At 33.3% G+C, this 22,066-nt stretch overlaps 2 protein-coding genes across 2 annotated transcripts; one reads left to right on the forward strand and one right to left on the reverse strand.

The window, feature by feature from the left end:
- The first annotated feature begins 6,142 nt into the window (after positions 1-6,142).
- Positions 6,143-9,877, forward strand: LOC21394289 (protein COFACTOR ASSEMBLY OF COMPLEX C SUBUNIT B CCB4, chloroplastic). Its single transcript, XM_024166824.1, has 7 exons — positions 6,143-6,452; positions 6,586-6,685; positions 6,911-6,984; positions 7,746-7,930; positions 8,033-8,103; positions 9,041-9,124; positions 9,732-9,877. The coding sequence occupies exons 1-7, from the start codon at positions 6,160-6,162 to the stop codon at positions 9,819-9,821; spliced, it is 897 nt and encodes a 298-aa protein (XP_024022592.1). The 5' UTR covers positions 6,143-6,159; the 3' UTR covers positions 9,822-9,877.
- A 702-nt stretch (positions 9,878-10,579) lies between these two features.
- On the reverse strand, positions 10,580-13,364 carry LOC21394290 (glycosyltransferase family 92 protein RCOM_0530710). Its single transcript, XM_024166823.1, has 2 exons — positions 12,508-13,364; positions 10,580-12,307 (listed from the first exon to the last, which is right to left on the reverse strand). The coding sequence occupies exons 1-2, from the start codon at positions 12,787-12,789 to the stop codon at positions 10,802-10,804; spliced, it is 1,788 nt and encodes a 595-aa protein (XP_024022591.1). The 5' UTR covers positions 12,790-13,364; the 3' UTR covers positions 10,580-10,801.
- Positions 13,365-22,066: the final 8,702 nt, after the last annotated feature.

Here is a 22,066-nt window from a genome sequence, read left to right on the forward strand (position 1 = left end):
TTTTAAAAAATAATATATATTTAATTTTTTTATTATAATAAAAAAATTTCACATAAAATCACATTTTAATTAAAATCAGTAAATTAAACGAACTCTTCGTTTGAGTCGGGGCCGGGTCTAAATTTTAAATCTAAAATCTTATTTGGATCGGGTTGACTTGGCCCGAACACATCTTTTTAAAATTTTTTCTTAAAAATACTTTGTAAATATTAGGTCGGGCCGACTCTTCTCATTTTTTGAGCCGACCGTGAAGCCCAGTCCGATCCGAAATTTCCATTTAGACTATCGGGCTTAAACTACGCCGCACGTCTCAAACTTTCACCTCTAAGCAAAATTTAAATTGTAATCACTGTTTAAATTTAATTAAACTGAATTAAACACTTCAATTGAACTAATTAAATAAATGGGGGCTTAGTAAATTTCTGGTCAAATAATTTGTGGTTGAGGAAATTTTTATGGTGCGATATGGACAATCTATTGGTAGGATGGAATTTTAATTATTAGATCAAATTTAGGGACAATTCTAACTTTCAGGTCAAAGTAAAATAATATAAGTTTAACAAAGAATGATAATTAAGTGGAAGCTGCTAAACCAAAGTATAATTCTATCAGAGTTAATGAAATCATTGACGTTTGGTTGGAGGATTCAAACCATGTGATTCGAATTATTTTCGATTTACGTGAATTTTTTATGAGAGAAAATACTGTAGTGAACCACGAATCATGATTCGAATCAGGGAACGAATCCCTCTACCAAACATCCTCTAAGTAATGATCGATCTAGACTATTGAAGTTTTTTGTTATTAGATATTACTTGACAAAAAGCAGCTTAAGATTTTAGTAGTCAAAATCAATTTGGCCATTATTTAATGACTGAAATTTAAATGTTCCGTTGGTTTTGCTCGTTCGAGTCAAGAACTTGAATTAAAAAATAAATTCATGTAATAAAAAATATTGTAACAGTTTTTTTCTCACAAAAATTTAAGTTATAATTCGAACTAGCGAAACAAACAAAACCTTTAAATATAATACAAGTATAACTTGTCATACCGTGATTCTATTAAGGAACTCAATAAGAGTTAGATGGTTTTAGTTTATTTATACTTTACTCCACATCGAGTTAATTTTTTTTTATCACATTACAAGCTTCGAAACAATAATTGTATAACATTGGACAGTAGTCAAAATCAAAACAAGATTGAGATTCAAAATTAACTAAGATCCCATTCATTTTACCAATTCGAGTTTTGTTATAGTAAAAATTTATCAGAAACAGTCACGTCACATCTAATTTTTTTACTACAGTAAAAAGCTCTCACATGAAAATTACATCTTAATTCAAATCAAAAAACTAAACAGACCTTAAAATTACCGATTCACGCTATTGAAAAATTTACCTGATTACACTATTAAATAAAGACATGAGAAACGTGCATAAATTATTACATTAAAAAATAAATAAAAAAAGAAAGTGGTCACCTAATGATCGTCATCACCATCGGCCATGGTTGACCGTTAGTTAGAAAGATAATTTCACAATATTATTTACTTTATTATTCGCAAGACAAGGAGTGCACTTAATCGAGATATATATATATATATATACATATTTTCTTGGATTATTAACCTTGACAAGCAAATTTTACAAATTTAATCAGCAGTAGTTGTGTGGAATAGTCATCCATTCACGGTGATAATCTTGTGAATGGTGAAGGGAGTCAATGTCACAACAAAATATAAGGTTTATTTAAAGTCCACGTTTTGGATAATTTGACGACTTTAAAATGAAACAATAGTAAGTAGGCCATTCAATCAATTGGTGTTTCTTTAGGAACAAAATAAACAGAATAAAAAAAATAAAAAAATCAATTGTTTTTCTTCAAGAAAAAGGAAGAAGAGAGAGTGTTTGATAAAAGTTACTATCACCGACTCAAACAATCTGTTTTTGGATTGACGAACATAAATGATTGAGCATAATTATAGATGCCTTTCAACGCAATTTGCAAGACACTGATTTCCTAATCACGCAACATTGGGGATTTGGTTGGATTCCTGAGTCTTATCCCACTTCAATCACAGAGTCCGTTTAGTTCGCTGATTCGAGTTAAAATGTGACTTTATATGAGAATTTTTTATTGTAGTAAAAAAATTAAATGTGACTGTATCTGAGAGATTTTTATTGTAACAAAACCCGAATCGATGAAATGAACGAGGCCTCAATTTTGTAATAATTTCATAACTGATTGGTTAATATGAAAAATAAAAACAGTTCATAAATCATGTGGCATCTTTGGAAGAAAAAAAAAAAAAAAAAAAAAAGCTTAAACTAAAATGCACTTGTTGATTTGAGTACCCATTTGTTTTTTGGAAAATCTTAAATAAGCCAAAACAAGTATTGAATTGGAAGCATATCCATCCATCATATTCCTCTCTTTATCGTCAATCCTCATAGGGATCGCGCATTCAAAATGCTAAAGAAGCTTAGAGCAGTAGCACGCAATTTTAGCCGGGGCCAACCTCTTGATTGTGAGTCTGTGACCTGTTAAGAATCCAAAACTTCCAAAATATAGGCTAATGCACCTACATACATTACGCCCATTTTTAAGGTCTTAAATTTTCTTTTTTTTCTTATCATTGTTTAGACGAAAAATACTAGCACGACTCTTTCTATTATTTTTTTTGTCATTATATTCATTCATTATTTGACACGCGAACTCCACTAATATAATATATTATTATTTAAATAAAAGATATAGTATATCATTTTCTACTTGTCACTCTCTCCATTGAAATCCGCATGTCAAATAGTGAATGAAAATAGTAACAACAAGAGCGACATAATAAGTGATGTTAATATTTCTCTTATTTAAATAGTAGTATTAATGTAACAAATATTATAACATTTTCATTTCGCGTTAAAAACTATCGTCAATGTTAAGTCAAGTTGTTTATAAAATATTGCTCTTTAATGCCATGTTACCTAACCTTTGATATAGCTTTACCATGTTGTTATTTTTCATATCAAATTTAAAAAGGATAACTATTTGCCTTTTTTTCTTTTCTTTTCTTTTTTTTTTCCTAATCGATCATTTTCCGTTTGAGATTTTGTACTAGCAATTCAAATCATTCAATTGTACTACAATTGGTGTACTATTTTGTTTTGTTTTTTTTTTTTTTTTTAACTGTAATGCGTTTTGCTGGTTAGTTCAATATCGCAAAGCTGAGACTACAAATCAAAATTTTCACTTTCAAGTATCAAGTTGCATTGATTCACTAGGGCAGTCCTCGAATTAAGCATCGTTAATACTGCCCAAAATTCAGATTCCCCAAGAGACTTTTCTTTTCTTCAGGTGGATGAGGGGAAATTAATGCATTGCAGCTGAGATAAGGTTATCCCCAACAGATATTGACAGGAGAAACAGAGGAGATTCTGTGATGTCTCTCGTTTATTTTACCAGTTTGAGTTTACCGTTCATTTCACCAGTTTGAGTTTAGAATTCGAGTTTTTTTTTTTTTTACAGTAAAAGGCTATCAGAAACAGTCACATTTAACTTTTTTGTTATAATAAAAAACGCTCACATAAAGTCACATCTTAACTCAAATTAAAAATTCGAATCAACGAACTAAACGAGATTTGACTGACCTTTTATAAGCCACTTTACTTTATAAAATATGCTCTTCCCTTATTTCATTTTTTCCTTGCCAAAAAAACAACAACAATAATAATAATAATATGTCATTTAATTTCACTATTCACGTGCCATGAAGATTTTTCCCCAACTTTTTTTTTTTTTTGATATTTTCGCATGAGATATATTCAATGTGAGGCACAATTACAATATCAACCAACCATAGTGGCAGAAAAAGCAAGAATATCTATTTTCTTTCTAAAAGAGAAAAAGGAAAAGAAAAAGCAAGTATCTGGTACCTCCTGTATTTATGGCTGGCCCTTTTGGAAGAAATTAGAAGACAATGAATTTAAAATGTATTTTAGCATTTACAATTGTGGGTGACACCATTGTCCCTTGCTTAATGCTGTCTCCATATTTTTGGAGAAGTCAACTTTCTCAAAATTTGCGAATAAAAAGTTTTTTTACTCTGATTCATTCATACATTAAGTTGTCCGTGTATAATTTTTGAAAAAAATTAAAAGTTTTGTTTTCTCATACGTTAAGGGCATACGTACGTATATTTTATTTTAAACGGATAAGTACGTATATACTAAGAACACTAAAATAGTATATTCAATCGTATATGGAAAGAAAAGAAGAAAATAAACAAAATCCTAATCACTTTTCCTTTAATAAAACGACTCGGCTAGATTAGTTTTCAATATTGCCATGGAGAGGAGGGGGAAAGACTGAACCAGAACAGAGGTGAGTCCAATTTTAATTAAGAGATAAAGAGAAAAATATGCTAAGACTTGAGATAAATTAAAATTAATACGCTAATAGTTTACATAAGTTAATAAATATGCCAAATTACTGTTTTCGTCCATAACTTGTCTGGTTATGAATCATAACTTGTCTGGCTATGAACCATAACTTGACAAGTTAATCCATAACTTATCTGGTTATGAACCATAACTTAACAATTTATGGCCTATTAATTTCTATAACTAAAAATTGACCTATATACTTTCTTAAGTTTTTCATACTAGCCTATTTTATACTATTTTCCTTTAATTAAAGTTTAGCTTGGGCTTGTAGAACTAGAACTTTCCATCCAACCATACCATAAGCCCAGATGAATTTTTACAGGTAATCTTAATAAATATTTCTTAAAAGTGTATGAGTTAAGATTTTTATTCTTTATTCTTAATTCATAACTTTTTTAGTCAAATAATTACACTAATAAAAAAATATTTATCAATAATAAAAAATAAAAACTTAAAATTCATACACTCTTGAGTCTTGAAGATAAATTTTACAATTTTCTCTTTTTTTTTTTTTTTTTTTTTTTTTTTTTTTTTTTTTTTTGCTGTTTTTTTTTTTGGGCCTTCCTTCACGAGCTATGCAAAACTATAGAAAATACAAATGTCCAACTTTTGATAAGAGAGCATAAAAAATTTTAAAAGTCGGTACTTTCTTACACACATTGGCTATCATCTTTTTTTTCTATTGGATATTTCATTCCAAAACTCAAAGATTTACAATCATTAAACTGACACAAATGACCTCAAGACATACGAGGAATCAATCCTGATCAAACTGGTTTCACTATTATATTTATATAAAATGCTCAACGAGGAAATGTGTACCAAGTTCTGAATCTAGACATCTAATCAATGGAAAAATGTGTGACTTTGAGTAACCTACGACACATAGGCTACATGATAAGAGTCCGTTTAGTTAGAAAATTCGTTCTCTGATTTAAATTATGATTCATGATTCGTTATATTATTTTTTCTCATAAAAAATACACGTAAATAAAAAATTGTTCTAATCTCATTGTTATAATTGATAAACTAAACGGACTCTAAATCGTAAAAAAGAAAATCTAAGCCCTGTTTATTTCGTCGATTCGAATTTAAAATTTGAGTTTTACTACAGTAAAAAGCTCTCATAAACAGTCACATCTAACTTTTTTGTTACAGTAAAAAGTTCTCACATAACATTACATCTCAACTCGAATTAAAAACTCAAATCAGCGAACTAAACGGGTCTATAGTAAACTACAACCGTAGCTTACATTGAAGAGTGCAGAAACCACACATCACTTGTTAATAACAGCCCCAAGCATAAAATAAAGGCACACAACTACAAACAAATGACGAATTCAACATTCCTTTATTAGTGCATGAAAACTATTAAAAAAAACAATAAAAAGAATCTCGAACCACAAAAACAATGCACCAAACAATAAACCACAAAACCCAAACTGAATAGCCAAAAAAAAAAAAAAAAAAAAAAAAAAAAAAAAAACAAACAAACCCAAACTATCAAAATCCAATCCTCAAAAACATGCTGACACTTCCTCATAATATACTCCCGACCGCACACAATCACTACCACTCACTTTCAAGCTAACTTTCTGATATCAAGCACCACTCCCCTCCAAACTCCAATCCAATTCTAGTAGAGCTCAAAGAGTTCAAATTTTTTAATAATAATAATAATAAGAAAAAAAGAGTTCAAATATTTTCCAACCAAATTTCAATGGAAGCGGGAAGAAGCTTTCTCCGGACTAGTCCTCTTCCATGGGCACCCAAACGCACTCTCCCTCGTCGCTTCGACCTCGCTCTTCCTCACATCGTTAGGGCTTCTTCTTCTTCTTCTACAGAGAAACGTTACAGAGGACCAAAGCCGACGAAGGACTGGGTCGCCGATTGGGTCTCGAAGAACGACGACCTAGTTCGGAGCCTACCGATATACGTCGGAGGCGTCTCGCTCTTGGCCGTTCTCTTCAATCGCACGCTCTCCGGCATTGCTCCGGTCGCCGATGCCAGCAGGTAAGGAATTCTCGATTTCTCTTACAGACTTCTTTACTTTGAATCGCTTTGTTTCTAGTTGAGATTTCTGTCAAGAATGTATCGGGTTTTGGAAATTGACGTTTTCGAGCTTCGATGTGCGTTGTGTGTGAAGTTCGCAGTCGAGAGCTGATCTCTTGACCCTTGGATTGGCTGTTACCAATATTCTAGCCGGTCTGGTATGGCTGTCTATCAGACCGAAAACTATTTCCATTGTGAGTGGATAGTATTTCTGATTATTTATTAGCTTAATTTAGTAGTTTATTTTTTCGTTTCTTAATTATATAATATTTGTTGTGAGGATACGTTCGGTTCATGGATTAGAATCACGAGATTATAACTATTTTTAATTTACGTGTATTTTTAGTAGCGAACTATAAACTATGATTCAAATTACGGTATGAATCTCCTTACCAAACGTCTATTATATTTGATTTCAGGTAGACCCTGAAGGGATCGAATGCCAAATAGTTAATCCTGATCTTCCAAACCCCGTAGTTTCCGAGTTACTCTGGTAAGATAAGCAGTTGCTTTCTAAAGTCTTTTGCTTAATGTTGACAAAATAATGATTACCAAGCTCAACCACAGTAGTCGCTTTCAGGATTGGGGTTTTAGTTGCTTGCAAATGTCAAATGGTGATTAAATTTCAAGAGTATATTTAAAGCTAGCAACCCAAAATCCATAAACATTATGTAAACAGTGGCAGGACCATTATATATGGTAGGAGTTTGTAAATGTAGTTGATGGATATCAATATATTAGTTACATTTAGTTTAATATTTTATTTAATAGGGATTTATGTATAGGGTAGTTTCCCATCATAAAGTTTCCTTTTTTCTTCTTCTTTTTGGTTTAGTTTTCTATTTTGTTATTGATTTTTCTATAAAAATGGTAGTTTTTAATTTCAATTGCGAGAATGGTTAATAAATGAATATGGAGATTATTGGTTTTCCCACTTTTGAGTTATCGTTCTCTCTTTAGAATCCCCTATCTTTTCCTCTTTGGTTCCATTTCTACTTCTAGTTGTTCTATCTCTCTCCTTAGTTCTATTCTTCTATCTCTATTCTACATGAGTAGTGCTGTGAAAACCTCTGTAGGGAATATCTCTATTCTCCATGAGTCGTGCTGTGAAAACCTCTGTAGGGAAAGTAAATGTGATAATTTCTCTGGGGTTTCCTTACCGGGGAAAACCTGTTTGTATCAGTTTAGCAGGTTATTGCTTTATTTATATTGTCACTTCAATAGTTCATAGTTGCTTTGGTTGCCAATTCTCAGGTTTTGGCAGTCTCTCTCCGACGTGACATGTTGCAGGTCTCTTGTTATTGTTTATAATAGCAGTTGTATTATTCAGCTGGGTTTCGCAGCCGAATCCTTGAAAAGCGATAGAAAGCCTGCTTCTGTGGATGCTAGTAAATTGGTGCAAGGATCACTTTATCATGGTGTCATGAAATCAGGAGCTCGTAAGTGATTTACTTGGTGAGGCTTATTGTCTCTTGGCGTTTTAATTTGTGTTCAAATTTTTTATTGATGTTAAGACGAAATATTGTAATTTATTCTTGCAGAGAGCTACTTGGCCAACCTATCTCTTTATCCTGGAAAGTCTGAGCTGCCATTTCTGCCGTCAAATACACAGGTACTTTTGCATTGAACTACTGCATAATTGACTTACTAATAGACCTTCTTCTTAATCAATTTACCTGGTTGATGTATGCATTTTGTTTATTCATTCATAGGTTGATAATATACCTATTCTCGAAGTTATTTGGCCAAAGATGTTTCAACAATAACTTTTTCCTGCGTAAGGTTAAACATGTTGTTAGCTGTACCATAGAAAGTTGAAATATGAGTCTTGCGTTATTTTGTTATGCATTCATCCAAACAAAAGAGAAAATGAATGATGCAGTTTATTTACATAAAAATGGATAATGCTGTTTCACATTTTTGTATCGTCAAAGGAGAAGAACTCTATTCTACATTTTCCCGGCAAATGAAATGTTTAAATATGTAATTTCATAGTTTATATCAGTCTTCGGTTCTTCCATTGAACAGAAAGGTGGTAAAAACATCAAAAGCAATGAAATGATATTGCATAACCCATTGTCACAGAATTATCATGTATTGCAGTTACACACGTAATGCTGCTATTTCATGCCATTATAAATGACCTGCTCTGCTACGGAATTTAAAATGACCACATTTTTCCTCCTCCCTCCACAAACAATGCATAATGAGTTTATGATCATCTATACATCCAACACGGATTGGGTTTCAAATATTTACTGTGGTGATAAGGCTTTTATCGGTTTCATATAGGAGGATCATCTCACAGACTCTTTTTTTTTTCCCTGTAGGTATTTTGTTCTCAATGATAATATTCCACAGCCAAGCAGAAAATGAAGCAATATTATCCGGATTTGACTATGTTTTTCAACTATATATTCATGAGCGGAAACTTACAACTGAATCTGATCACAAATAATATCTCTTCCTCAAATTTCTGCCAAATGCAATTTCAAGATTTCATCAACAAAGTTTCTAAAGACTCTTTTACATGATTCCGCCCTTGTCAGGCAGCCATTCTGCAGCCACTTGGAGAAAAAGGAATTGCAGTAATTGGTGGCGACACAATTAGGGGTTTCACAACCTCTGATCAGGTGCTTCCTTTGGCGTTGAAAATTTAACTTGTAATGACTGGCTTTGAAAATTTATTTACATTGGTAATATCTGGCTATCATCTGCATTTTTATGGGACTAATGCATCATAGTCAGATCTGTATCATTGTCAAATGCTTTATAAAATTTCCCAAGTAATTAATCATATCATATCATCGGCGTCTGGATTTCTAGCTTTCTGAATGTGAAACAAGAGTAGCTCATGCTTTCTTATGTTGAAAACTTGTGGTTCTTATTTCTAGCATATGTTTACAACTTTGCTGAAAATAAGGACTGGCGGCTATTTATTAAAGTTGATATGGCAGGCCTACCAGTTCTTCTACTTCTATTATTTCCCAGCCCTACGTACACAAGAAACTTATTGGTCTCGCGCTTTAAGACATGTGATAGTATATACGACATACCACTAGGCTCGTATTCTCAGGAACAAAATAGTCATTTTTGCTGTCAGCTAATCAATCATTTAAGTTTGTTGACATAATCAAACAATTTGTGACAGGCATTGTTTGTCCGTTTGTCTACTTTTTTTTTAATGTAGTTTTTTCTCTGTACTTTTTTTTTTTAATGTTATTATTCAAATGGTTACAGGCTTGGATATCATTGATTGGAGAGAAGCTGGATGCTACTCTGGCAAAATATTTGGATAATCTACCATTTGCCATGCTAGATCGCGTTTGAAAATAATGTACCGTAAGTTTGCAAATATAGTACGAGTTTTACAGCGGTTAACCTTAAGCGAGATGGATTTTTTTTTTTTTTTTTTTTTTTGGCTTATATGCGGTTCGACTACTTATTATAACAAAAACAATCAATTTTGTGAAAAACGCAGTTTGTTTGTTTTGTAACGTGTCTAGATATTTTATTGCATATGAAAGAGGAGAAAATGTTATTGATACTTGTTTCTAGTTCATATGGAACTTAGACTCAACAAATTTTGTAAACTGCATGTAACTTTAACTTATCCCGTATATATAAACATGTGCGTTTTGTCGTGTTATACAAATTTCTGGTTTCAGTTGCATGGTTACTACATAGGTCCGACGCATAGATTATATCTGCATTTTCAAGCATCGTGTGTACGTCGTGTTTGCAGCTTGTGAGATCTAAAAAGTAGTATCTTGGTCATACTCTCTGCAAAATTGTAACTTGAATATCTTGTTTAATTTTTGGATTTCCTAGATACACATTCTGGATGCTTATAATTATATAATCCATGCATCAGTCTTTAACATGTAGAACTTATGATTAGTCCTAAGCATTAGTTCACATAACTTGAATGATCACTAATTGAAATAAACAGTTCTATTTTTAATATTTTCACTTATTTTGCATTCCATGAGTGCACGAACACGTGTTAGAATTCAAGGCTATTTCACAGCACGCAAGAATACCGTAAAACTTGCATCGCCTGTTTAACATAAAATAGACTTCGAAAATAGGAACAAGAATGAAATAATTTCACTTCATGTCGTCAAAAAGATTTACAACTGTATAAGAATCCTGTAGTCAATTCATAGAATTCGTATAAGGAGAAAAAATTTAAATACAAAAGGAAAAAAAAAAAAAAAAACTTAAAATTCAAAAGAATGGCTACTTGTGTGACTGCTCTGTTTTACATGTACCTAGCTGGAAGCACCCTGCTTTGAATTTGTCACTTGTCACATGCGAGACCTCTCCTCCCATGGCAATGACCCAGTTGCAGGATCAGCAAGGTATGCCAATACAAAGTCGCTCAAGCCGGTGTCCCACACTGAACAGAACTGCAGCCGCCAATTGGGTGGTTCAATGGCCTCAGTTCCTAATCCAGGTGCTCTATCCTTTGATCCTTTATTTTGGTCCTCCTGCCAGTCAGCCACATAAGTAGAAACCCTCCGGTAAAACTTGGCACTAAAGCTCTCCCACACTTGGTACTTATAGTGGTTTACCACAGCAGTGTTTTCCGGCACATTCAGGTACTTAACTCCCTCCCTGAGCTCAAAGTGGTGCACCACGTTGAGGAGGGTAGCATCCAACATATCCGGGCGCACAATGGATTTGTGTCGTTCGGGGCTTTTCAACCGGCAAGTGTACCCTACAGTCACCCCTCTTGGTGGGGTTGAGCTCAACCCAGACGGCCCGAAGCTGTAGCAATCCGTTCTGATCTCTCCAATACTCGACGACGACGAGAAATTCGCGACCAGGTCCCGAAGAGCATTCTGACCAGGAGAACCCGGTCCTCTGTAGTGATGAAACGCGCGAGGCAAATAGAAGAACTCATCAACATCGAAAAACCCCACCCAATTGCACTCCTCCCTTGCCCTCAACGCGCAGTGCGAAAAACCGGCTTCCTGGGTCTTAATCCACGGCCAAGCTAGCCTACTCACATTGAATCCCTGAACATCAAGCTCTTGAACAACCTGCTCAATCCCATCATCACTGTTGTTATCATATATAAACCATTTCTCAACTCCAAGCCAAGCGTGGTACATAATCCACTCCCTAAGAGCCGAGGCCTGGTTCCACACCATAGTACACACACAAAGCTCATGTTTCTTCTTGTTCCGATTGTTTTTCACTTTCAGCTCACGGGGTTTGGAGCTGTAAATTCTGGCGACCGAAGGGAAAAGAATGGGAGAATTAGCACCAACCGAGTGACCAATGGTAACCCGGATTCCATGAGCCTTATGTGGGATGATTTGGATACTCCTAGGCAAAACACACCTGATGACCTCCTGAGCAGCAGTAATGGCTGGAGTGGTGAGAACAAACCCTTCTTCCTTATCCCAATTCCTCAACCCAAAATGACAGCTGAACTGAGACGGATCCGATTTCCTGTGGTGTCTGAGGTTCAATCCTTTAACGAAAACAACCATTGTGCCCCCATCAATGGCCGCCTCATAAACCAGCTTGTCCCACGAATTCACCGTCTGATTGACCGGGGCCCGTGACGGCTGCCAGTACTCTCCCCGCCACCGCAAGTCCACGGCGGCGGGGGAGAAATTCGCCGGCGGAAGCGGGCACCGAACGATCGACCTGAACTTATCGTAGCCGTCCATTGAGAGGACCGGCCGGGAGGCGAAATTCGAGCCATTGTCGTCGAGGTAGACGCAGTCGAGGCGGTCGGCCTGGGCGGGGCGGATGGTGTTGGCGACGACGAGGAGGAGGACTTGGTCGGGGAAAAGCACCCGACGGAGGAGAAATTCGCCGGCGGAAGCGGGCACCGAACGATCGACCTGAACTTATCGTAGCCGTCCATTGAGAGGACCGGCCGGGAGGCGAAATTCGAGCCATTGTCGTCGAGGTAGACGCAGTCGAGGCGGTCGGCCTGGGCGGGGCGGATGGTGTTGGCGACGACGAGGAGGAGGACTTGGTCGGGGAAAAGCACCCGACCCACCACTCGGGCCGGGGAAGAAGACGACGTCGTTTGGCGCCTGCCGGTGAGGGGATCGAGAATCGAGTTGCTGGACTGGAGGAGGAAGAAGGTCGGGGCCGTGCTGATGACGGGCCGAAACGACGCCGGATTTATGGGGACCCGATCGGAGGATAAGAAGAGGAGAAAGACGAAGAAGGAGAGGCAGAGGATTAGAGATCTTAACGAGAAGGACTGTGCCTTAGAACAGTAAATCTTGCCCAAGCGCTTTCGCTTCCGCCGTTGCTCGGAATCCATATATTTTGATGCTTAAACAGTTGAACCAAAAAAAGGGAAAATGCCAAAGTTTGAGGATTAGTTTTAGAAGTTTTAAGTGTAGAGCAATAAGAAGATGAATGAAGAAAGAAAAACAGAGATTTTGGGATTTTGGGAAAGAGCAGATAGCAGATCTGTTGGTCGCCGACAAGTTTGGTGGCCGCGAAAGTGGGAGTCAAAGAGGAAAGAATGGTGGGTTTGTGGTGGCGGTGGTGGTGGTTTTTTTTACGTTTTGGGCTTTTGGCTTTTAAAGTCCAACCTAAGAGCTGCTTCAAAGATGGAGGTGTGCGGTGGACTTTCGATTTTTCGTTGCTAAACGATAGATTTGGTAGCGCGTGAGAAAGATATATACGTAAGAGTTTTGTGACCAAAAAAATAAAAAAGAGGAAAGAGGAAAAACACAAATGGGAAAGAAAATTCGGAGGAAAAGAAGACAAAAGATGACCTAATTCGTGTGTTTGGAGCTTCCCGGGAAAGTACACATGTTTTACTTTTACTGCCTCTCGCTTTGCAAGGTGAGTGGCAGTGGAACCATCTTTGTTTTTTTTCTTTTCTTTTTTCTTTTTTCCGGCTCCCCCAACAACATAAGAAGAATGTTCAGTAGGAGAAGACTGAATTTGGACATTATATATGCAATTCTTTTTACTAGCAGAGAAAATTTGGATCCAGTCAATCAAAATCAATAGATATTAATTAAACTTCCGGTCATGGCCAATTCTTGTGTTCATTACATTTCACTAATATCTCATCCTCAATAATAAATACAAATAATTGCAATACCACTTGATTACGTCGTCATGAATAATATTTATTATTTATGGAACGCATGGGCGGCAATGAAATGTAACTTCATCATTCCAAATCACGTTTCCTTTTCTTTTGCTCCTCCCCATTTTTCATGAAAATCACAAACTTCATCCAAATGAGAGTTATTGTCTCGCTTATTCTTCAGCTTGGGAAGAAAGCTAGAAGCTAAGGGCTTGTTAGTTATATTTTTTAGTTATGATGATTTGAGTGTTGATTTTGAGTTAAATTTAAGTTATAATTTGAGTTTAAGTTGTAACTTGAGTTTGTGTTTGGTTGTGTACATTTGAGTTATGATTTGAGATGATAATATTTTTGAGTTTGTGTTTAGGTGGGTCAAAACTCAATGATGATGAAAAATTTTAATAGGATATATGAGTTGAGTTTTATTCGTCTTTTCGTTTTGAACGCATAAAAAAATCATTTCAATCGGAATTAAAATGAAAAAGTTATAACGTTTTTAAAAATAGAAAAAATATTGTTCATTAACTTGAGCTTGAGTTTGACTTTAGAAATTTGAGTTAAAGATGAAACTTGAACTCAAATTTTAATCATAAACTTAAGTTAAAACTCAAATTTTATAAAAAAAAAAAAACATGAATTTAAATAAAATTATAACTTAAATTTAAACTTTTTTTTAAATTTAAGTGTAAACGAAAAGACCCTAAATCCTTTGAATTGGTTGTCTCGTCGTTGTCCATTAGCAAAAATGGCTGGCAAAAAGAATAAGGCAAGATTGGGTTTTATAGGAAATACCGTGTAAAGCACGTATTGAAGAAGCTTTGTTTTTGTTACAAAGCCAACAAATTTATCATCTTTAATTTTTAAAATTTCGGTTTCTTCATGGCTCTACTTCTACCAAAACTCAAGGGGAAAACAAACCTCAAAAAAATAAATAAATAAATAAATAAAAATTACACACAAGTACCCAAAAGTAATTCAACAAAATAAATTAAATATGCATGTTTGGAACCCTTACTCCGAACTAATATCTTTATCTTTACTATATATAAAAGCGCCAATCAGCACACATGTGTTAAGGGTAGGATTTCTATAGAACATGTTTTGCATCTCCATGTGCTCCCCACGACCATAGGAAAAAGTAAAAAATAAAAAATAAAAAATAAAAAATAAAATAACACCACTTATATTCTCACTCTTTTCATCTTCCCGAGGTGCAATTTCTCCAAAAGATGCTTGTAGGATAAGACTGAATTAGGTCTCTTTTGCGTTCATTGCTATATGAAACTTTTTTTGTGGCCACCAATCTTAAGTTTGATTCTGATGTTTTTGTGGTCTAATTCAACTTATTTATTTCGAACTGAATGTAATCTTTCCCTGGTGTGCGCATGGTGTATGCTGACGAGAGAACCCATTAAGAATAGAAATAATTATTTTGGGCTCCTAGTTTTGCCGGTGTCAAAACCACAATTTTCTTTAGGGTCAAATTAAGATTATGGACATTTTATCCCAAATAGTATTGTGCGTTCAAAAAAGTCTAATGTAGACCTTTTTTTTTTTTTTTGGTAGGAAAAGAATATAGAATTATATTTTGACAAAGTCTAAAAAAAAAAAAAAAAAAAAAAAAAAACACGCAATAGGGTGGCGGTAGCTGGTGTAGGGTTTTCTTGATCCTTTATTAAAAAGATTCTTCAAAGATTAAAACATCACCCATAGGAATTAAAAAAAAAAAAAAAAGAGAGAGAGAGAGAATTAGACAATGAAAGTTTCCCGGGATGATTCTTCACTAGATGTGTGGGAGACATTATTTATTTGTTGGGTCCGGTATCTGTAATTTACTATTTAAGCATATATGAAGAAGAGGAGTATTTTTATTTTTATTTTTGTACAATAATTAATCTGGAAGAATATATTGATCCACAAGATATAGATGAACGACGTGGTTTGTTCTTAATACCAATTAGTCTTCCTTGATCATTATAAAAGCCAAAATGATTGAACGCAAGCATTACATTGACATGCCACTAACTTCCGATTGATCTGTTTAAATGTCACAATTCCGTGTCGAGAGAGCACAAGGAACCAAAATAATAATAATATTATTATTAATTTTAATTTTAACATTAAAGGATAGTTAAAAATAATTCCTCAAATTGTAGCTAATTGAAAATAAGAATTTTATACTAGAGTATGAAAACAGTACCCGATCTATAGGGATTTACTTTGAACCATCAAATTTGCATAAAAAATTATTAGTTTTGTATTTTTTTTTTCATTTTGGTGTGATATTAACCTAATTTAGTGTTTAAAAACATGTACGACTTTTAAGGATACTATCCTATAAAAACGTTAAAACACCACCAACCTTCAATTAGCATAATAATATTTAATCTTTTAATTTGAGATTTAACACGCAAGGAAAATGCTAAACCTGATAAAGATTTAATTGTTCGGCAAAAAAAACTTTGATGTATAAATTTGACAAGTTAATTTTTAGGGAACATGTGAATTTGTTTTATTTTCAATAACAATAATAATAATAAAAAAAGTTGATATATAATTTTCCTGAACATTGTGAATTTGAGAAGATTAGAGCCTGGCCTTGGCGCCTTGCATGGTCCACTGGCCAAGCTTTGACACACAAAGAGAAAATTTAAGGGTGCGTTTGAAATTCGTTTTAAAATAATTTTATTTTTTGTATGAAAATAGAAATGAAAACGTTTTTAATCTCAGATAAAAATTATTTTTAAAAATGCATTTAAAAATTTTATTAAGAGATTTTTTTCAGTATAAAAAAATCTATTAACGTCTCTCTCTTTATTCGAGAAATGAAAAAACGGAAACAAATATAAAAACAACTTCACACACAACCTACATTTTTAGGCGGGACCGCCCTGGAGCTATAAAATCCAGTTATCAAGGACTGTGACATAAGTGAAGCTAATTAAGATCCCTAATACAAGCAAAAACAAAAAGAAAAAGAAAAGGAAAAGAAAAGAAAAAATTAAGATTCCTAAAGAAAAGGAACTTCAGCAACACTCATTAAGAAATGATACGTTTCTAGTAGTAGGAATTGATTTGCCTTTGATAAGACCAGGGAAAATGTTGACTCCTCAAGAGGCAAAACAAAAAATGAGCTTTGTTTTTTAATAAATCCCTTTTGATTTGTTTGAAAGTGATTAAATAGACCCCCTCTTTGATTATCAAGTACCACGACAAAAGTATCATATTATTCAAGTAGTTTTCATTCATGTGTGTAATGACGGAAAAATGGTCTGTATTAATAGCATAAAAGCAGATTAGTCCATTGACACTAATGAAGCGTCAAAAATCAGTAATTCATAGAAAGAAAGTCTGTTTTTAAGTTCGAAAAACAAATAAGTGCGTTTGGAGCTCATTTTAAAATAATTTTATTTTTTATATAAAAATAAAAATAAAAATATTTTTAATTTCAGACATAAATCATTTTTAAAAATGTGTTTGGTAGTTTTATTAAAAGATTATTTTCAGTATAAAAAATTCATTAATGTCTCTCTCTCTCTGCTTGAGATATGAGAAAATGAAAACAAAAAATGAAAAATAATTTTCATTTCTCTCTCATTTTACACTAGACTAAAAAATCGTTTTTATTTTTATTTTTTGTCTTTAATTGTGCCAAATACCGTTTTGAAATTATTTTTATTTGTTCTTTATCGAAAAACGTGAAAAATAAAAACAAGAACAATTCCAAACACGCAAATATTGCAATCATTTCTAAAATAATCCACTATTGAATATGTGGATCCTTTGGGATATCTCAAGTAAACCTTCTTATGAGAAGTTCAGATGAAAAAAAAAATGAGGGGCGCGTTTGGAACTCGTTCTAAAATGATTTTATTTTTTGTATGAAAATGAAAATGAAAACGTTTTCAATTTCAGACATGAATTATTTTTAAAAATGTTTTTGGTAGTTTTATCACAAGATTATTTTCAGTATAAAAAAAATCATTAATGTCTCTCTCTCTCTGCTCGAGAGAGGAAAAAATGAAAATAAAAAATAAAAAATGACTAAAAGTCATTTTTCATTTCTCTCTCATTTTACACTAAACCAAAAAATCATTTTTATTTTTATTTTTTGTCTTTATTGTGTCAAACGTTGTTTTAGAAACGTTTTCATTTTTTATTTCTTAAAAAATATAAAAAATAAAAATAGGATCAATTCTAAACACGGCCGAGATGTGGATGAGAGAGAGAGATAGTTGATTTTTACTATTAAGATATTGAAGAGGAAAAATCAGCTTTAAGTGCTATGTGACTTCTACAGCTTGCATCCAAAAGCTTTTGGGCCTTATTGTTGTTGGTGTGTGAGCGCCTTCCTCTCTTGCCCATATGGTTTTTTGTTTTATGGGCTCTCATAAGCAGAGGAATTAGGGACGTCTATTGTTGGAAACGTTTACTTTTCCCCTTTGGTAAGGAAGGAATTTAGAGAAATTATATACTCACTACCATACTTGATTATATATCTTAATAAATAAACTAAAGACTTTCGTTCTGTAAACGAATTAGTATTAGCTTCAGTTCTATTTATTATAAGATCATCATGACACAAGAACGCCAACGTTGATGAGAGCAAGACCTCTACCCCCCCGGAGCTCCTCCGCTGCTGCTGATGCGATAAAATTAACACTAATAAGTACACCAATCGTTCAAGTAATAAAATAATGAGTAAGATATCGTTTCCCAACGAGGATTGGTTAAATTCATAAATAAAGTGATTAAACCGACCATATTATTCGAGATTACAAAATCAGGAGTAATGTGAATTAAAACTAAATAAAGATTAAAAATTAAAAAAATGTAAAGATGTAAGATTTAAGAAAGAATTCAATGAGAGAAATGTTAGAGAGTTGATTTCACCTACACCTTTTCATCCATAAGCTCAAAAGAATGAATTTCAATTATTATTAACCATGAGATGGTAGAATTCCTTAATGTTTAATTATCCATATTTCGGGTCTAATCAACTATCACATATATCATTAACTTCAAATATCCTTATTTCAGGTCTATTCTAGATTAATTCAATATGAGATGCCTTAGAATTTGTGAAATCATTTTTCGGTTAAATTTCTCTCTCGGTTACAACTTAAACTGACCACATAAATTTCCTGTCCACTCATGGCATGTTCTATATTTTGCTTGAAATTATTCACATCCAAGATTTAATTCACAATTTAATGTTTTTCTATCACATAGCTTATTTATCCGAAACATCACTACGATCAATTCACAAATTAAATCAATGAAAAGCCCTAAGAACAATAGAACACACTCTTCACGGAAAAATAATAAATTGCAACTCATTCAAATTGAAACTCAGAAATCATAGGTTCGGATCCATCAATCTCTAACTAAAAATATTAAACCATAACTAAATTAAATAAAACAAAGACAAATCCAGGAGACATCACCATATGCTTCATGGAAGAAAAAAAGAAGAAAGAAGGGTAAATCTCAATGGCCGAACTTTACAAATTGTTTCTCCACCAGGAATCAGCCACTTCCGGCAACAATCCCTCTGGGTCAACTCCAAAACTCTCTGGCCGAATCCTCTTCCAAAAACCCTGGGTTAATCTCCTTTTTCCCCTTTTTCTCTTTCTGTAATATCCTAGCAAAAACACTCTTTTTCCCTCTGGAATATCTCGGCCAAGAACTCCCTCTGGAATATCCAGCCAAAACTCTCTGGAATATCCAACCAAAAATCCCCCTGGAATATCCCAGTAAAAACCTCCTGTTTCCCTCTCGAATTCCAGCCAAAACTCCTTGTTTCTCGTTCCTGGAATTCCCTTTTAATCTTGATTCCCTGTGCGGAAATCTCTCTCTCTCAGCCCGGATCTTCCACGAGCTTCCATCTTCAAACTCTCAGTTACAAAGGTTTTTTTTCCTTTCCACAGACCGCAACCCCTTATCTTCTCCAAGGCAGCCCAAAATCCCATGTATAATCTGAGGAGTGAAACACAATGTCGTATGGCTGGGATTAATCTCCTCTGTGTGTGGGCTTTATTGGTCTGAGATTGGGTCTTTTAATTGTGGCTTCTCAATAGCGTGGGTTGAGACTTTGGCTTTTAATTGTGGGCTTTTCTAGACCTAAGCTGGCAGATTACTTAACTCATACATATCCGTAGTGGTTGGGAGTAATGCCTTCCGTGTGTGGGCTTCTATGACAGATTACTTAACCTTTTACCCATCCTGCAAAATTAGATTAAGAAGACATTAATTTATCAATAAAATACCTTAAAATTAGCTAATATTAAACTTACAAGAGGTTAATAAATCGGTATAAAACCAACTCATCAGCCGCCCTCTACGGTTCTCATTTTTTGCTTCATTCAAATGCATGTCAATATTTAGGAAGAGGAAGATTTGGAAGAGCTTCCATGAATCTCATTTCATGAACGTAAAGTTGGAAAGAAAATCTTTTTTTTTCTTTAGTGTACTGATATTGTTTGTGCGTTTTTTCAAACATCAACTTTCGGTGGTGAAAGCCGACCACCAAAAGTTATGTTCCATTTGTTTCGAGGGTTTTTATCTGGTTTTGGATCATGATTCTTAGTTCGTTATAATATTTTTCTCTCACAAAAAAATTTAAATTTTAAAAATCAGAATCATGAACTATGATTCTGAACTCATTAACCAAACTTCACCTTAATATTTAGAAAAATATACAAACTATATTATACTTTTTGTGCATCTTTCCAATCTAAACCATTCAATGGTTCATGGTCCATACCCTATTCTTAGTGGCATAGCCATATCAAATTGCGTAGGGGGCACATATGCTCATTTTTGAAATTTAAATTTTTACACATAAGATCTTTCAAAAATTTTAGATATGTTCGTTTATTTGGTAAAAAATAATAATAATTTTACAATAAAATTATAATTATGCCTTCTATATAATAATTAAAATGTATATAGTTGTTTATCAATTTAATAAAATTCTCTTTAAAGGACTTGTTTATTTGCACGTAAACTCAAAAAAGTTTGAACACAAGTTACAATTTTATTCAAATTCATGTTTTTTTTTTTTTTTTTTGTAAAATTTGTGTTTTAACTAGAGTTTGGGGCTAAAATTTGAGTGTAAGTTTTTCCTTCAACTCAAGTTCCTAAGAGCTTGTTTAGTTATATTTTTGAGTTATGATGACTTGAGTGTAGATCTTGAGTTGAATTTGAGTTATAACTTGAGTTGAAGTTGTAACTTGAGTTTGTATTTGGTAGTGTACATTTGAATTATGGTTTGAGATGATATCTTTTTGAGTTTGTGGTTGAGTGGGTCAAAACTTCAGTTTGTATTTAGATAGTATTTTAATAAAAACTCAATGATGATGAAAAATTTTAATAGGGTATATGGGTGTGGTTTTATTCGTCTTTTCGTTGTGAATACATAAAAAAAGAATCATCTTAATCGAAATTAAAATGAAAAAGTTATAGCGTTTTTAAGAATAGAAAAAATAATGTTCATTAACTTGAGTTTGAGTTTAGGAACTTGAGTTGAAGGGAAATTTGAACTCAGATTTTAACCCAAACTCAAATTAAAATTCAAGTTAAAACTCAAGTTTAAACTCATATTCTAAAAAAAAAAAAAAAAAAAAAAAAAAAAAAAAAAAAAAAAAAAAACATGAACTTGAATAAAATTATAATTTGAGTTCAAACTTTTTTTGAGTTTAGGTGGAAACGAAGAAGTCATTTAAAGAGAATTTTATTAAATTGATAAACAACGATATACATTTTAATTATTATATAGATGTCATAATTATAATTTTTATTGTAAAATTAAGACAAAATAATATTTTTTTAATAATTCGTGGGGGGAGTACAATAGCTGTTGTTATTATTATTATTATTATGAAAGGAATTGGAGTTTTAAATTCAAATTCGTCATTCTTATTTTGTTTCCCTTAAACTCTGTCCCTTTTTTTTTAATATCTTCACTTTAACTGAAAATATTTTAAGTATTTATGTTAATATTACAATTTAGAATCTTTAGAAATATATAAATATATATACACACATATTTGGGGGGTGCTCCAGTGTCTCTCCGCCACTGTATATGAGGGATAATGATCTCTGTAACTTCGCGAGGTAATTTTCTATTTCTTTTAGGACAATGGAAATGCATCGAACCATTGTTATCATCCCATCCAATGCCTTCTTTTATTTATTTCTTTCACCCTCCTCTTGAACTGCTCCATGCTCGTGAATCATATTCTTGCTCAAACGAATATTCTTCTGCTTCTTATTTTTATCATTTTTTCTCTGAAGCACGTCAAACAATTGATTTGCAGACGTAATCTGAAGAATTCACATGTCAGACCGAATATTTTCTACCTACCAATGCACTATATCGTCTCATTTTTTTCCCCCTATGGGGAAAATAATAAAACTAAAATAGATTCCATAGTTGGGTTAAATTTAATTTTCATGATTAACCTTATTTGATTAAGCTAGGGATCAT

The sequence above is a fragment of the Morus notabilis genome, unplaced genomic scaffold (genome assembly GCF_000414095.1).
Source record: "Morus notabilis unplaced genomic scaffold, ASM41409v2 Scaffold1276, whole genome shotgun sequence".
In the NCBI taxonomy this organism is placed as follows: Eukaryota; Viridiplantae; Streptophyta; class Magnoliopsida; order Rosales; family Moraceae; genus Morus; species Morus notabilis.

Coding starts and splice junctions, on each gene's coding strand:
- LOC21394289 (XM_024166824.1), top strand. CDS start 6,160: ATGGAAGCGGGAAGAAGCTTTCTCCGGACTAGTCCTCTTCCATGGGCA. Junction 6,686..6,910: donor GACCGAAAACTATTTCCATT/GTGAGTGGATAG, acceptor ATTTGATTTCAG/GTAGACCCTGAAGGGATCGA. Junction 9,125..9,731: donor GTTTCACAACCTCTGATCAG/GTGCTTCCTTTG, acceptor AAATGGTTACAG/GCTTGGATATCATTGATTGG.
- LOC21394290 (XM_024166823.1), bottom strand. CDS start 12,789: ATGGATTCCGAGCAACGGCGGAAGCGAAAGCGCTTGGGCAAGATTTAC. Junction 12,308..12,507: donor CGGCCCGAGTGGTGGGTCGG/GTGCTTTTCCCC, acceptor CTCCTCCGTCGG/GTGCTTTTCCCCGACCAAGT.